At 34.5% G+C, this 15266-nt stretch overlaps 2 protein-coding genes across 6 annotated transcripts; both read left to right on the plus strand.

The window, feature by feature from the left end:
* Positions 1-4555: 4555 nt before the first annotated feature.
* On the plus strand, positions 4556-8802 carry LOC105168739 (Pre-mRNA cleavage complex II protein family). 2 transcript variants are annotated; one of them, XM_020696505.2, is made up of 9 exons: positions 4556-4996; positions 5740-5837; positions 5938-5971; positions 6360-6529; positions 6675-6858; positions 7168-7348; positions 7566-7662; positions 8068-8195; positions 8522-8802. In XM_020696505.2, the coding sequence occupies exons 1-9, from the start codon at positions 4815-4817 to the stop codon at positions 8573-8575; spliced, it is 1128 nt and encodes a 375-aa protein (XP_020552164.1). In that variant the 5' UTR covers positions 4556-4814; the 3' UTR covers positions 8576-8802. The 2 variants fall into 2 exon arrangements, with proteins under 2 accessions (XP_020552164.1, XP_088740396.1); XM_088884270.1 differs by having other exon boundaries at positions 4856-4996; positions 5705-5837.
* Positions 8803-11110: 2308 nt separating this feature from the next.
* Positions 11111-15196, plus strand: LOC105168740 (putative myosin-binding protein 5). Of its 4 annotated transcripts, none has more exons than XM_088884267.1 (5): positions 11111-12069; positions 12463-13350; positions 13479-13702; positions 14071-14203; positions 14664-15194. In XM_088884267.1, the coding sequence occupies exons 1-3, from the start codon at positions 11343-11345 to the stop codon at positions 13685-13687; spliced, it is 1824 nt and encodes a 607-aa protein (XP_088740393.1). In that variant the 5' UTR covers positions 11111-11342; the 3' UTR covers positions 13688-13702; positions 14071-14203; positions 14664-15194. The 4 variants fall into 4 exon arrangements, with proteins under 4 accessions (XP_088740393.1, XP_088740394.1, XP_088740392.1 ...); XM_088884266.1 differs by having other exon boundaries at positions 11112-12069; positions 14659-15191; XM_088884269.1 differs by having other exon boundaries at positions 11112-12069; positions 12466-13350; positions 14659-15189.
* Positions 15197-15266: the final 70 nt, after the last annotated feature.

Consider the following 15266-nt stretch of genomic DNA (forward strand, 5'->3'; position numbering starts at 1 on the left):
ATAGACAAAAGAATTTTTCTATAAGTTAATAATTAAATTTTATATGTAACAATTGCAGGGTGCCACCAATTGCAGCTTAACTTTTGTGTTGGCATTGCATAACTCACAGTATAAAAATGCAAGCCTAGCAATGAGTCCAGCAAATCCTATTAGAAATTGCAATGAGTCTAGCAAATTTGTTCTTTCTTCATTTTATTATTAGAAACTAAAAGCAAAACCCAAGTGATTATCATGTGACTGTTAGTAACTGGTTTGACAGGAAAAATTGCAATAAAAAGGGGTAAATGAACCATCATTGAGGCACTAAAAGAACTGCACTAATTCATCTCCAAGTCCTCTCCAAAATCTCTTCTCATCCTCCTAAATTTTATATGTAAGACACTTGAAACCAACATTTTAAACAACATTCTTCAAATCTATTGATTTATCGTGAAAGATGTAACTTCGGACATAAAGATTTAACGACCTCCCACAATTTAATCATGGTACTTCACTTTTTTCTTGTTCAAAAATATGTAAATATCCATATTTATGTAATGTGCTGAGGATCGTATCCTCATTTCCCTCCCAAATGAGCAAATAATGTTCACAACAAGAATCATTTGGGTTTTTCATTAGTTTCTAACGACAAAATGAAAAAAAGACAGAATTTGCCATATTTTTTGGCTAACAGTGATTTATTTTAATAAAACACCAAAAATCTCGTGAAAGCGAAAGTCAAAGTTGCAATAAAGTTTGAATTTGGCTTCTAATATAAGTTACTAAGTGATGAGTATTATTTATAAATATCAAGAAATAAAAATAGTATAAAATAATAAAATATTTTAATCAAGTTTGATAAGAAAATGCGGAAAAACAAATCAATTGTTTAGAATAAAGATAAATTGTGTTGATTGAGACCAATGTAATATTTGTTGTATATTTAATATTTTCCATTTTAATGCATCAGGATAAAATAATCTTAGCATGTTCAAACCCTTAAATATTAATAGTTATTTTGTTATTATTTTTCTTATTTATCTGCGTATAAAAATATTAAATTATTGAAGTACATAAGTTTTATTAGTAGTATTACTTGTATTATTATTATTATTTTTATTTTTATCAAAGTTTATGAGTCTATCCAACTTTATTTCTCGTTAATGAAACATTCAATTCACTTTACATTCTAATAAAAAATCTTCTGATGTGAAAGTGTAATATACGCAAAGTAGTATAAATAAATTGTTCTAATTTTGGATAACAATTTGATTGCTTTAAAAAACCTAAGTGTAATTTGTAAATTGACCTTTTTGAGGAAAAGTTCAATATTGTAAATTTGGAATGAATTGATTATGGGTATACATCACTGTTGGAAGAGTGCTCTATAATAGTGGGGATGTTATATGTGAAAGAAAAAAAAAAAAAAAGAATGATAGCTATTGAATTATTATTGTTTGTTGCCAAATTTGGTTTGTTCATTTCATTTTATGGTTGAATGTTTTTAGGGATAATAACACTTTTCCCTTTTAAAATTTAGTATAATTATACATAAATTTTATACGATTTAAAAAAGTATATTTAATATTTATAAGATTTGTTTTCATATAACAAATAGATTATTTCGTTAGTTTAAATTCATTGAATTTGTTGATATTAATAAAAAATTGAATGAAAAATAATATTTACCATCCATAGACTTCAAGGTGCACATTGAGCCTAGCCAACTCAGGACCAACACCAATCAGCCTGGAAAAGTTTGGCCCAAAACTAATCCACTACTATTCATGAATTGTCTTGAGGTGGTCTTGGGCCTTTAAATGGGCTCGAATCAAGTTCATTTATAAACTCAGGGCCCAGCCCGTGAACCAACCCGATTGAGGCCCGAGCAGAACCAGACAGGCCCGGATTAGGTCTGAACGTGCCTATTTTATTTTTATTTTTTATGAAATAGAACTTTTCTTAGTATTGTGAAATAAAAAATAATAATAAATTAAATTACACAAAAAATCATAACTAGATAAAATAATAGTCAAGATTATATAATGAACTTAGAAGATAATTAATTCAAAAAAGGATTTATAATAAACTTATTAATGACTTAAGTATTAAAAATTTAGAAGTAGAACAATAATGATAATAATTTTTAGAGTTTCAAAAGTATAGAAAAGCTACTAGAAGCTAGTTTATAAAAAAAATGGCCCAGCATGCCCAACCTAGGCTCGGCTCAGGACCAGGTGGTCCTGGGCCACTAGGGTGAATCGGTCCTGGGTTTTAATAACTGGGATCGGCCTAGGACTAGCCCAGTCCCACGTGGACCTGAGCCAACTCAGCCTATTTTTTTATTGGTTCAATCTTATCCTAGGCCGGTCTAACCCAGCTTGGCCAACTACACATTATGATATAGACTTATTGCAGTTTAAATAAATTTTTTATGACCAAACTACCTTTACAATTGTGAAAATATATCTAATTACATGCATTAATAAGTGAAAATGTATAAGAGTATAAGAAAATTCATTTGATTTGTAATAAACTACTAATAAGTCAAACAGTGGTAAATATAAAACTCTATCCGATTTTCTGTTAATATCATTAAATTTGAAGAATTTTGAGTAACGAGTGAACTTATTTGTCAGATAAAAGTGAATCTTAGGGGTACTATATGTAATTTTCTAAATCACATGAAATTTACATGTAATTACATTAAAAATCAAGGAAGGTGAATGTAATTGTCCCATATGATACTTGCGATTTTAGCACGGGTTCAAATGTCTTGGATTTTGATGCTAGATTTGGGCTAATTAAGTGAAAGCTCTTGAGAAAGAAGATTTGCAAAACAAAGGGTTAGCACTCTGATGCTTAAATTAGTGTCGGATTTAAAAATAGATGAATATAAAGACAAATTATAACGAGAAATAGTGAAAGAAATAATAATTTCGTATGCAAGAGCATGAATTAAAATAGTAGAGTAACAGCAAGAGTGGTTCTCAGGTGCGGAAGGGGTCTATAACAGGAGTTTTGGTGAGGGGGATCTGCATGCCCAGCGAGGAAGGCGGGATTCAGGAGGGATTCGATTGCACTTTATCCGTTCCTTAAGCAGCAAGTCTTCTAATGAAGGGAGACTATTTCTTTGTGCAGACTTCTACCTGGCGGGAGTCCTCTTAGGTTGAAAAGTTCAACCTCTTGAGGGCACCTTCCTCCCTTCGGGCCGGCCTTGGAAAGATGCAACAGACCTTCGTATTAGACCTCCTTCTTAAGCCAAACTTGCAGGTTTCATCATCGGATGAATTCTGGGGTGGTGGGTTTCTCCTGCCGAGCCCAACGAGCCTCTCTCTTGGGTCGTTCTTGAGGAAACATGCCTCATTTTTTTGCCAATCTGCTTTCTGGGAGACCTCCACCAAGGTTGCACGCTTATCTACTTTCTAGGGGACACATGTCAAGGCCGCCCGCATGTCTACTTTCTAGGGGGTGCTTGATAAGGCCGCTTATCAAGTGTTTTTGGGGCTCTTATGATTTGGGCCTTTTAGGATGCCACGGGCCTCTCATTTATTTCTTTTTGGATCATTTGAGTCTTTTTGGACCAATTTATTTTTATGCACATCATCATGATTTAATAAGAGAATTTTGTTTGGCATTTAGTGGCCAAATTGCAATGATCAAGACTCAATAAGGGTACAACGATCGGTAGAGACTAAGAGGGTGTTTCAAAGTTTATAAGATGCTACAAAGTATCTGATAATTTTTTAAAAATAAGGTACCAAGAGCTTGTAAACTTTTTAAGAAAAAACAAGGAGTTGTTAACTTATTTTAATTAAAATGTTAATAAATACAACATTACTAATATAATATAAGCTTCGTAATCTTATTTTATCCAAACACTTTATGAACTTATTGTTAAAATAAAATATATATGAGCTTACAAAATATTTTAAATAAGTTCAACCAAATATTCTTTAAGTTGAGACTGTGTTTAAAAACAAAGGGATCTACTTACAATTATGCATATTTCGATCTTAATTTGAGGGGTGTTTTAGCCAAGTAATAGTTGTTGGAATGTCTCCGAAAGGACGACATTGCAAAATGGAATAAATAATGGACAATTTTGCAATTGATCTATAAATACAAGGATGCACATAAAAAATATCATTATTTATTGCGTGTGAGTAACTTAAAATAACTAATTTTGATTTACTAAATACCATCAATTGTGCTTTTTTTTAAAGACAAAATAACATCTCTTTAATCACTTGATTTGTCAAAAAAAAATTAAATTCATTCACATTTATAATTAAAATATTTTTTGTAGTTTTCATACTTAATTATTTATTCATTTAATTTAATTAAATAAATATAATTAAAATTAAATTGAGCACAACTATTTAATGTGCTCTCACTATGTATATTTTATTGTGCGTATGAGATGTAAAGATTAATATAATACATAAACAAAAAGACGATAAATAAATGAGGAATTGACAAATAAATATGTAACTGTTTTTATTTTATATTTTATAACACATATTTAAATATATATATTTTTATATTATATGTAAAATAATATACGAATGTGTAGAGAACAAACCAAAAGGTTTGTTGACACACGAAAATCACAGGACACACGCCGGCGGCGTGCCCAGCTTCCTGCCACCGTTCTACCCCAAAAACCCCACCTAAAAACCCTCCCGCTGCCCCCACGGTCCCACCCCCACCCCCATCCACCCAATATAAGTATTATTAATATTACCCAGAATGAACTGAGAGAGAGAGAGAGAGAGAGAGAGAGAGAGAGAGAGAGAGAGAGAGAGAGAGAGAGAGCATAGTTACTTCTGGATATGGCGGCAGCTTCTGAAACTGAGAGCCCATCACCTAAAATATTTATTCCTGAGGAATGGGCTGCCGCAGCCGAGGCCATAGCCTGCGGGTCAGCTGCACTTCCTATCACCTTTGTCTGCGGTCCCAAGAATAGCGGCAAAACTACTTTCTCACGCCACCTCCTCAATGTTCTTCTCCAGAGGTATCTATCTCATGGGACTTTACGTCTTCTTCATGTTTGTTGGTTTCTGGTTTGGACTGTTGTTTTTCTCGACGAAAATTTGAATTTATTAACTTGGGTATTGCGGAAATGTTGTGGTATTTGTTGACTTGTTTGTGGGCTTTGGGATTTCTGACCAATTTGAGATGGGAATTAGTGGGTTGTGAAGTTTTAGTGAGTAGGAAAAATTGCATGTTCTTGGAAATGTACCTGCACATTTATTGCTAGACGATCACAATCATGTCAGTCTGTGAGATCGTCCCTGAAATTGGAAGTTGAGTATAGTTAATCGTTTGATCAAATCATTGATGGAAATGTTTCATATTGATTTCAAGTCGAGCTGATTGAAGCTTTCACCCAGAGATTCCTATTTATTAGACCTGTTGATAAATTTTACATGAGTACACAGACTTTGAATGCATGTTATATATATGTGTGTGTCTGTTTGTGTATGCACATCCACAGATCCTTGCCCCATGTAGATAAACTACTATCCAGACATTAAAACATTATTGTCTCTGCTCTGTGCTTTTGCGAGTGCATGTAATCTGGAGCATTGATGCTTTCACTTATTTTGGCATGAACAAGTACTTGTAGGTTGATAAAATGATGAGATACGAGTTGCAATTGAAACTTGTGCATTGCCAAAACATATTTACCTATAGTGAAACCACAATTTCTTTTTGCCAGCAGGACATGTTCAAACTATGTACTCTTGATTTCAGGCACAAAAAAGTGGCTTACCTTGATACTGATGTTGGGCAGACAGAGTTTACTCCTCCTGGTCTCTTATCACTCACTGTTATCGACAAAATAACTCCAGGTACATTATTTCCACTATTTTGACATTCTGCTAAGGTGGTTGTTTGTGTGGTTACTTTGCCGCCTAATGTTATTCTGATAACTGTTTTTCTCTTTGATAGATTTGACAATTCCATGCTTGAAAACTCCTGAAAGGTATGAAATTCCTAGTTCATTTTGATTTTCTTGTGTTGTGGGTCAAACCTTGTTTATTTTCTTCTTATTTTTTCCAGAAGCAAACAAGAATGATTGAAAATCATAAGGTGCAACAGTTTTTGGAATTTGCCCTGAAACATTAGCATTTGAGATTTGCACTATTGCAATGGTCTTCGCTTGTTGATAGTTTACAGTTGATTGCTTGATGGAAGCTTTTCCTCAGATGTTCGACTGAATTAATTGCTTTTATTAATTAATGTATTTACTCTTCAGGAATTTGGGAAAAAAGAAAAACATAGAATTAAAATACTTTTATCTGTTTAAGCTAAATTTATCCTCCAAATCTATGGTAATGGAACTCTATCAAACTATTTACTTTGGATATCAGATGCTTTTTCTTTGGCGACATCTCCTCAAAAAGGGACCCAACTACCTATTTGGCTTACATATTTTCCCTGTATGACCATTACTTGGAAGAATACGGCACGAGTAACAAGACAGAATTCCAGGGTGTTGCTGGCGTGTCACTTGTCATAAATACCCCTGGCTGGGTAAAAGGTTTGTCTGTTGTTGTTCCTTCTCTTTATTCTTTTCTGTAACCTGCTATAAATTTAAAGTTCAGGTATTATTCCTCGTCTAGCATGGAATCTGCTGCTTGTAGTATAAGGCAATTACCTGCTATGCTATCTATTTTGTTTCCCAGGTATTGGTTATGAAATACTGGTGGACATGCTAAAATATATGTCTCCTACCCATGTGGTTAAGATTGGGATATCTGCTCGGAGCAAGAACTTACCCGCTGGTGCATTTTGGTTGAAGGAGGGGGATACTGATACTGCGACTGTCGTTGAGATCAATGCTGCTCTTCAGGACCATTTGAAGAGATCGTATGTTCTATTATCTCCATTTTATGTTAAAGATTTGGCTTTCTGAATGTCCATTATCATGCATAATCTTTTCTAGGCTACTGTGTGACTTTGGAGTTTCCTTGTAAGGGTCTGGATCACTGTACTTTTGACCACCAAAGTGCATATGTAGTTCTCCTTCCATAAATCTTTGAACACTTTGGTCTCACTAATTGAAAATCAGTTTCTTATTTTTCTTTTTACCATGATAAGATGTCTGTTTCCAAGTTGCCGTGAATTCGATTCAAGGTGTCTGTTTGCTTCTTGTATTGCTAACAGTCTCTTTCTCAGGGTGCTGGTACAAAAGGATGCACGCCTTCTACGAGATTTGCGTGTAATGGCATACTTCAGGCAGTGCTTTCCCAGTGATATGACTATCTCCACAATCAAAGAACTTGCTCGTTCATTAGCTGCTCACCCTCCCTATGAAATTTCCATATCAAGTATCAAAATTAAACACCTCCATTGCCAGGTAGATTCAGCTATTCTTATCTTAGCATTATTGCAATAATAATTGTTAGCAGGACTATCTTTCTTAGAATTACTCAAAAGATTAGATATATTTCCAGCCACTTGTATCATTTTCTTTAGAAAAGTAATTGCAGCTGAAGTTTTATATTAAATCAAATGAAATATTCTACATTCCTTATACCAAATGAATATTTCTGATTGTGATATCTTCCTAGTAGGTCCCACCAGCTGAAACTTTCTACAGTTTGAATGCAACTATCGTTGGTCTGGCAGTCAGTTCAGCATCTGATCAGTGGCCTCATTGTGTTGGCTTGGGTTAGTTAACTAACTCTTTCACGACCCTTTTCTCTATCGTTTAAGTTTCTTTAACTTCTACAGAACACTTTATTTTCTCCATGGAATTGGTCAATTTGATAGATCGATATCGTAGATACTGACCATGAAAGCTATGTGTGGTCTGAATTTTAAAAAAAGCCTGGGCATTCCTGAATATAGCTTTAATTAAGTTCTGATTCAGTAATCAAAAGTTGTTTTCTAGTAACTTGCTTGATTCTACAATACATGAAAATACAACCCTTGTCCTTTTATGAGAACCGGTTGACTAGTTTGCAGTAGTATGCTGCTGCTGATATGTTCTTATGTAAATAACATCAAACAGTATCACGGCATTGATTTGTTTCTAACTCTGTGAAACTCAGTTTTTTCTATTTTATGAACCAGGGATTGTGAGAGGCATCGATACTTTTAGAGGCGTGCTCCATATTATAACCCCTGTTCCACAGCAGACTCTGGAGGATGTTGATCTGTTACTTCAGGGCTTTATTCAAATCCCAACTTCTTTACTGCAGGTACACGTCCTGCGGGAAAAGTCCTTTTTTTGGAATTCGTCTGCTTCTCTCTCTGTCTTTGCATATAGTAAAGAGATTACAACAAAAGAACTCTTCACTATTCTTCTCCCCCTCTCTCTCTCCCTCCCCCCCCCCCCCCCCCCCAACCCCCCATTTTCAAGATTGTGGAACTCTACTTCTTATTCTTCCTCTCTCTCTCTCTCACATTTGGCCGTTGATTTTCTATGGTTGTTTTCAATTGCATGGTGGAATTCCCCAAATTGAATGCTGCTTCTCCAACAATTTGTCCAAAACCTATTACAACCTGAACTGCTGCATTTTTCCAGGTACAAGGCTGCGTTTCTCCTTACATGTCTGCAAATGTACTCTCTACTAACTAGGAGATGGACATGTCTCAACAACTGAAGACTCATCAGTACAGCTATCCATCTGCAGGGCAGTATTTCTTGTACTAAGAACATATGTTTATACTTTCAAAGTACTAACATGTTGTCGGGAAAGAGAGACGTTCATGCTAAATAGCCTTCATTTTTGCAGCTAAAATCGTGTTCAAACTCTGCATTATGCAATGACCAACTAATTTATTTCTTGGGATTGTTTGTGTTAACCTGAAATTTTTGTCCATCTACTATCGAATTATAAGCTCCACGAACGCTTCATGTCAATACTAGCATCACTCAGCCCGCTCGATGCATTTACTTATATTTTCAAACCATAATACTATCTTTTGAAATCCTTTTGTATTCATTAAACATACGGTGTGTGAATCGAATGATGTAATAGGTAACTTACCATCACAATACTTCTTAATATTTATCGTAATTATAAATACATCTTGGAAGTATAATTACACCACCTAAGGTTTGATAATCTTACCTTATTTACCGAAGGTGTGAAAGTACACTATACCCTTGTGTTTTAGCCAAAACAAAATAAAAAAATAAAGAAATATTAATTGACAAAAAGAAACATATATTTTCATATTTGCACAATTATATTAGGGTAAGTTACATCAACACCCTCTAAAATTAACTATAATTATAAATACATCTTTATTAAATTAAAAATTACAATTAACCCGATGAGGTTTACCCCATTTTAAATGTGACTCCAATTGAATAAAAAAAATAATTAAAAGAAAATGACAATCCAATTACTTTACACACACACACACGAAAAAAATAAAAGGCCAAGTGTAGACATTCTTTGTTTAGGAGTAACCGTATGTCGTCCGTATAATTCAATGATCATACCGTAATTTTTTGTAGAATGACTCCTTCAATGCGGAAAATAATGCTAGATTTATGCTATTTTTCAGTGGACATTGTACTGTATGATATTAGTATATTTGTGTTTTATGGTATTGTACTCTATTTCATCTTCAAAATATTTAGTAACAAATTCAAGTCAGTGTCTCGAAAAATCTTCCTATTATTTACATTTTATTTGAGGGTAAATTATAATGATCTCCCCAAAATTTAACATAATTACGAATATTTCCTTATTGTTTGAAAAATTATAAATACGCTGATGTTTGATGAAATTATTTAATTCTTGAATGGAGGTATGAAATTATTAATTTTTCCTTTACTGTATTTTTTTATTTTTTATTTTTTAAAATTAAAACCTTATAAAATAAATTGAACGGGATGGATGAAATTTTTTTAAAAATTATAAAAAAAATTATCCACTTAGTCCCTAAAAAATATAATATTTTTTTAAAAATAAATAAAATTATAATTTTTAATTTATTAGGCATTTTGGTCAGTTCACCATAAAAATGGATGAAAAGCTAATGGATTGTTAGACGATCGTTAAAATCAGGGGGTATTGATAATTTTTCAAACAACGAAAAGGTATTCGTAATTATGCCAAACCTTAGGGGAGGTCGTTATAATCTACCCTTTATTTGATGATATTATAATATGCACATTTAATAATATTCGAGATGGTAATACGAAATATTTATTTGAATAGTATGAAAAAAAGATCCACATAAAAGTCTACATTTTTTTTGAATTCTTCCACTTCCGATCTAAATTGTTTTGAAATTTATAATATCTTGTGCATTATTGTTAAAGTAGACAAATAATTATTATTAAAATAAATTAAACTTCATAAGTTTATAGTCATAGATGCTCAATCCCGTTGAGTGTCAAGGCTTATTATTAAAATACTTTCTAATTAAATAACTATATATAACTATCAAGAATCTGCATGTTTTGAGATAATTGCACTGTCTTCTCATTAAATTTGGTATAATTATAAGTAAATTCTCGATCGTTAGAGAATTACATCTTATACTCATAATATTTATTTTCGTCCAGCAAATAGATCATTCTATTAGTTAAAATTCACGAGATTTGCTGATACTAGTAAAAAAATTAAATAAAAATTTATATCTTTTATGACCGAACTATCAACAGTGAAAATACACCTTCTCATATTTATTAATGTGTGCATATGCATAAAGGTAGTTCGGTTAGAAAAAAATTATTTGAACTACAGTAAGTCAGTAATAAGTCAATTGAGGCTAAATATAAATTTTCATTCATATATTTTTTTTTAATATTATCAAATGCCGTGAATTTCGATTAATGAAAGAATCTATTAATTAGAAGAAAATAAAATTAAAAAATACTACATTAATTTTTTTAATTATAAGAACTTTATGTATAACTAGAACAAATCTCATGTAGTTCGGACAATTATCTCTCCATATATAATTTTTCTTTCAGTTCAATTAAAAAACAATAAAAATTGACATGCTAAACATCGTCGTTCCCTACCGGTCTCCTTTCATAAATGGTAGACCGTTAATTCAGGTAAATGGTCCGACATAGACCAAACCAGCGCCACCATCCAAATTTAGACAACCTCCGAAACAGAGAATCCTGTTGTTTTTTTTCCCTTTTTCCTTCAACCGACACAACCACAGCAAAACACAGAAAATAGGTGAAATTGAGAGAAAAGAAGAGAGAGAGGGGGGAAGAAAGAGAGAGAGACACACAGACTGGTCATGATCTGGGCTTTGCTTTTCTGTCCATGGTCATGATCAATCCAAACATTTACAGTGTCCCAGTTTGATTTTGTCCATAGTCTTTGGTATCATTCTTGGTTTGTTTGATTTTGACCGTGTTTGTCAATATGCCGATGGAAGCATTCAAGAGCATTCTTGATGAACCTGTGGAAACCTTTCCACAGTTCTTGATTTATGCCATCCTCGAATGGATGATGATCATCTTGCTTTTCGTCGACGGATTGCTCGCATTCATTTCCAACGAATTGGCCAAGTTCTTCGGACTTAGAGTACCGTGCTTGCTCTGCACAAGGATTGATCATGTCCTTGTCCATAGGCACTCGAGCTTTTACTATAATGATTCGATGTGTGAGGGTCACAAGAAGGACATCTCCTCTCTTGCCTATTGCCACATGCACAAGAAGTTGTCCGATATCCGTAGCATGTGCCAAGGATGCCTCCTTTCCTTCGCCACAGGAAAGGATTCTGATTGTGAAAAGTATAAGTCCCTTGTTGGGATAATGCACAAGGATATTGATTTTACGGAGGAAGAACAAAAAATGCTCGTGAAACCAGTAAAGAAGGATGATGCTGATGTATTTGATGAGAAGAGTAGTGGTGTTCCTAGGTGTTCTTGCTGCGAGGAGCCTCTGAAATTGAAACCAGCCACTAAATATATGAGGAGTTTATCAATGAACGTGCCAGCCCCGTCTCCTCGAGCATCATGGTTGGCAAGCAGGAATGAGGAAGGACGAAACACGGAGTTGCCACATATTAGGTATGCAGAGCTTAAGTTTACATCAGACACGGACTCGGAGGTTCCGGAGGATGATTCTTCAAATGTAGAGAATCAAGGTCAGTGGTATTTCTCTTGTTTTACTTTATTGTATGGAGCAAATTGCGGTACAAAAGCGCATTTTCTTTCAGTTCTCTATTCTCCAGTGGGATTTTCAGATGAATAAAATTTCATATTGGTAAAGAACTCAACATTGTTTTGATGCTTGTGATTTCAATCTTACATTATGGCAATGCTTTTGTAGCAGGAAAGAAATGTTATTCGTTCATTTTAAGCTAGCATATGAATTCTTGTGTCAGAAATCACAAAGAATCTTGTTCTGTGTGTTTATCTCCTGCCTTTTACATCAGGCCTTCTTTAAACTTATTTTTTGTTTAAAGACGAGCTCGTGATGATAGAGATATTATATAAATTGGATACGTATAGATGTTGAATGTTGTACTGTCCTATAGCAGGTAAAGAGGATGTCAAAGATAAGACTGCGCCGCCACCACAGCCACCACCAGCAGATACTGAGGAAGTAAATGAAGATACTAATAGAACCCCTAGTTTTGCAAGAGGCAATAAATTTTTCGGGATTCCTTTTGATTCAGCAGCTCTGCTGAGCCCTAGATGGATTAACAGGAGTATCAGAAAACCATCAATGGACAGAATGGACTCTACAATAGAGCCTATTGATCAGGCAAGTATTCTCAGTGAGGTGGACGGTGAAACTTTGAGTCGTTTGAAGAGACAAGTTCGTGTGGACCACAAGTCCCTGATGGCTTTGTACATGGAATTGGATGAAGAAAGAAGTGCTTCTGCTATAGCAGCAAATAATGCAATGGCCATGATTACCCGTCTACAAGCAGAAAAGGCAGCTGTCCAAATGGAGGCTTTACAGTATCAGAGAATGATGGAAGAGCAGGCGGAGTACGATCAAGAAGCTCTGCAAATCATGAGAGACATACTTGTGAAGAGAGAGGAAGACATAAAGGCTTTAGAGTCTGAACTCGAGGCCTATAGAGAAAAATACGGGCATATCAGGAAAGTAGGTAGTGAGATTTGTGAAATGGATGCTGATGAAGATTACCAAGAAATGAAATCCCAAGCCTTATCGTCATTTAGTGAGAAATCAGACTACATCAGCTTATATGGAGCTGATCAAAATGAAAGTGAGCGTACTTATGAACGCCCTATGGAGAATGGAGGAGGAAATCAAGAAGAATCATATATAGATTTTGAAGGAGAGAGATCTTATCTTCTAGGACTTTTGACTGATCTTGAGGAAAAGGTGAAGACAAATGAAGGATCCAATTCCCTAGAGTTAGGCACAATCAAGGATGAAGAAGAAGGCGAAGGTAATTGAGAGCTGAAAATTTCAATATTTAGACTGCTGGCCATTGTTTCCAATCTTTCTTTTCCTTTACATTTTTCACTTACTTTCTACATGATTGTTAACCCATAAAGGTTCTCCATGTTGTGATAGGAAATAAAAGTAAGGCCACTCTTACAAGAGAAGTATCCTTGATTAAGGAGAGGTTGAGAGCCGTCGAAGCAGATAGTGGCTTCTTAAAGCATGCTGCTATGACACTGCAAAGAGGGGGCGAGGGAACTAAACTCTTGGCTGAGATAGCTCAACATCTCCGGAAGATTAGACTTGAAGTGAAATCTCCCTCAAACAACAGAGATGCATGAACTTTTCTCCTGCAGGTGAGATTTCCTTTACAAGAGAACTCTCCTTTATTTGAGTTTGTCTTTTCTTTCTTCGATGTTGTTCAGATGCCTGAAAAATGATTTGAGGTGGTAGTAAATCAGGTAAAAACAGTGGAGTCGTAAAGGTAGCTCTTCACTTAACCTTGAATTCTGAAAATCGAACAATGTATGAGACATCTTTGGATATGAAGACTATGTGTGCTATTGATTCTCTGGGAGGGGATGAAAATCTGGTGCTTAAACTGTGAAGTACAGCTCATTCTTACTATATTCAAAGTGATTTTGAAGCTCATTTCATATATATAGAATGAGGCAATGTTTTGTAACTTATTTAATCAATGTTCTCTTATTTTCGGTTGTGGCAGTTCCTTTTCGTTCTCTTTTCCATTCTTTTCTGCGGATTAGAATGTGAATGGCTATAGATTTGCTGGACAGAGTGTTGAAGCCCCAGCTTGAATGTTTTATGAGCTTTTGCTTCTCGCATCTCAACTGCTAGTGGTAAAGTTTTAATGAAGTTTCTTTTCTTGATTTTTCATGTATTTACCAATTACACACATTTGCCCATTTGGATGGGATTCTTAGTGCCATAAGCTTGACTTGGGACCTTACATCTATATGCATGCTTTGTTTGTTTTTAGAAGTAAAACTTCAGTACTTAAATAGGATGGTGAAAATAGAGCTTCACTTAGAATATGATAGTATTAACTACTAATTGATCAAGGAACATTTCATTCTCGAACAGTCATGAAAAAGAAGATGATCTTTCTCTCCTTTCATGTAGCGAGAAAATGAAATGATAGGGAACAAATGTTAAACATAAATATATTGGTGGTCTTGGAGGCTGTCAACAACGTTTCCATATTTACTTGATGCTAAAGTTCTGAATATCCGAAATATCTATGGAATTTTAAAGCAAGAATCTCGTAGTTTGCTACTAACTTTGCCATTTTTAGGTCAGAGATCCATGGGACCGAAGTCTCCTGGCATGCAAAACGTGCAAGAAGACTATGCAGCCTTGATGTCAGAATGAAGCTTTTCATCTACAGCACATATAACTCTGTCTCACATGGAAAACGTGGATGATATTAGCTGGTTGGAGAAACAATCTGATAGGAAGAATAATCAGTATATGGTGGTTATCTCTTTGCAGCTTGAATACCACAATCGCAAGATTTTGCTTGACGCTACAGATGCTGAGTGCAGTCAGTTACATCAGTCAAGATCAGAGAAGAGCATGTAAAACTTGAAGCTGATTAGCAATATAGTACATAGAGAACGGAAAACGGGTTGCCCTTTTCGTAGTAACTAGGTCCATCTTTTTTACTTGGACTCATTTTCGTAGATAAATTCTCTTTTTTCTAGGGTTGCAGAACACCATAGTTCGATGGAACGATGTAGTGATTGATACTCAATTACTGATTTTGGTGCTCTTTTTCTCTCACACCTGTGCAATTATTTAAAGCATTTAGTCAAACCTGTGCAGTTACTGATATGCTCTTGGTCTTAAATTTTCCATTTACAAAGTCCATGAGGGGAACCTTACAACCTTTTAAATTTGCCA

Source organism: Sesamum indicum, linkage group LG8, assembly GCF_026168435.1.
Source record: "Sesamum indicum cultivar Baizhima isolate 11 linkage group LG8, ASM2616843v1, whole genome shotgun sequence".
Classification (NCBI taxonomy): domain Eukaryota; kingdom Viridiplantae; phylum Streptophyta; class Magnoliopsida; order Lamiales; family Pedaliaceae; genus Sesamum; species Sesamum indicum.

What these genes read in the sequence shown, in the direction of transcription:
- LOC105168739 (XM_020696505.2), top strand. Translation starts at nt 4,815, where the DNA reads ATGGCGGCAGCTTCTGAAACTGAGAGCCCATCACCTAAAATATTTATT. An exon ending in TACCCCTGGCTGGGTAAAAG is followed by an intron (nt 6,530 to 6,674) that starts GTTTGTCTGTTG and finishes TTTGTTTCCCAG; the next exon opens with GTATTGGTTATGAAATACTG. An exon ending in CAGGACCATTTGAAGAGATC is followed by an intron (nt 6,859 to 7,167) that starts GTATGTTCTATT and finishes TCTCTTTCTCAG; the next exon opens with GGTGCTGGTACAAAAGGATG.
- LOC105168740 (XM_088884268.1), top strand. Translation starts at nt 11,343, where the DNA reads ATGCCGATGGAAGCATTCAAGAGCATTCTTGATGAACCTGTGGAAACC. An exon ending in TTCAAATGTAGAGAATCAAG is followed by an intron (nt 12,070 to 12,462) that starts GTCAGTGGTATT and finishes ACTGTCCTATAG; the next exon opens with CAGGTAAAGAGGATGTCAAA. An exon ending in GGATGAAGAAGAAGGCGAAG is followed by an intron (nt 13,351 to 13,478) that starts GTAATTGAGAGC and finishes ATGTTGTGATAG; the next exon opens with GAAATAAAAGTAAGGCCACT.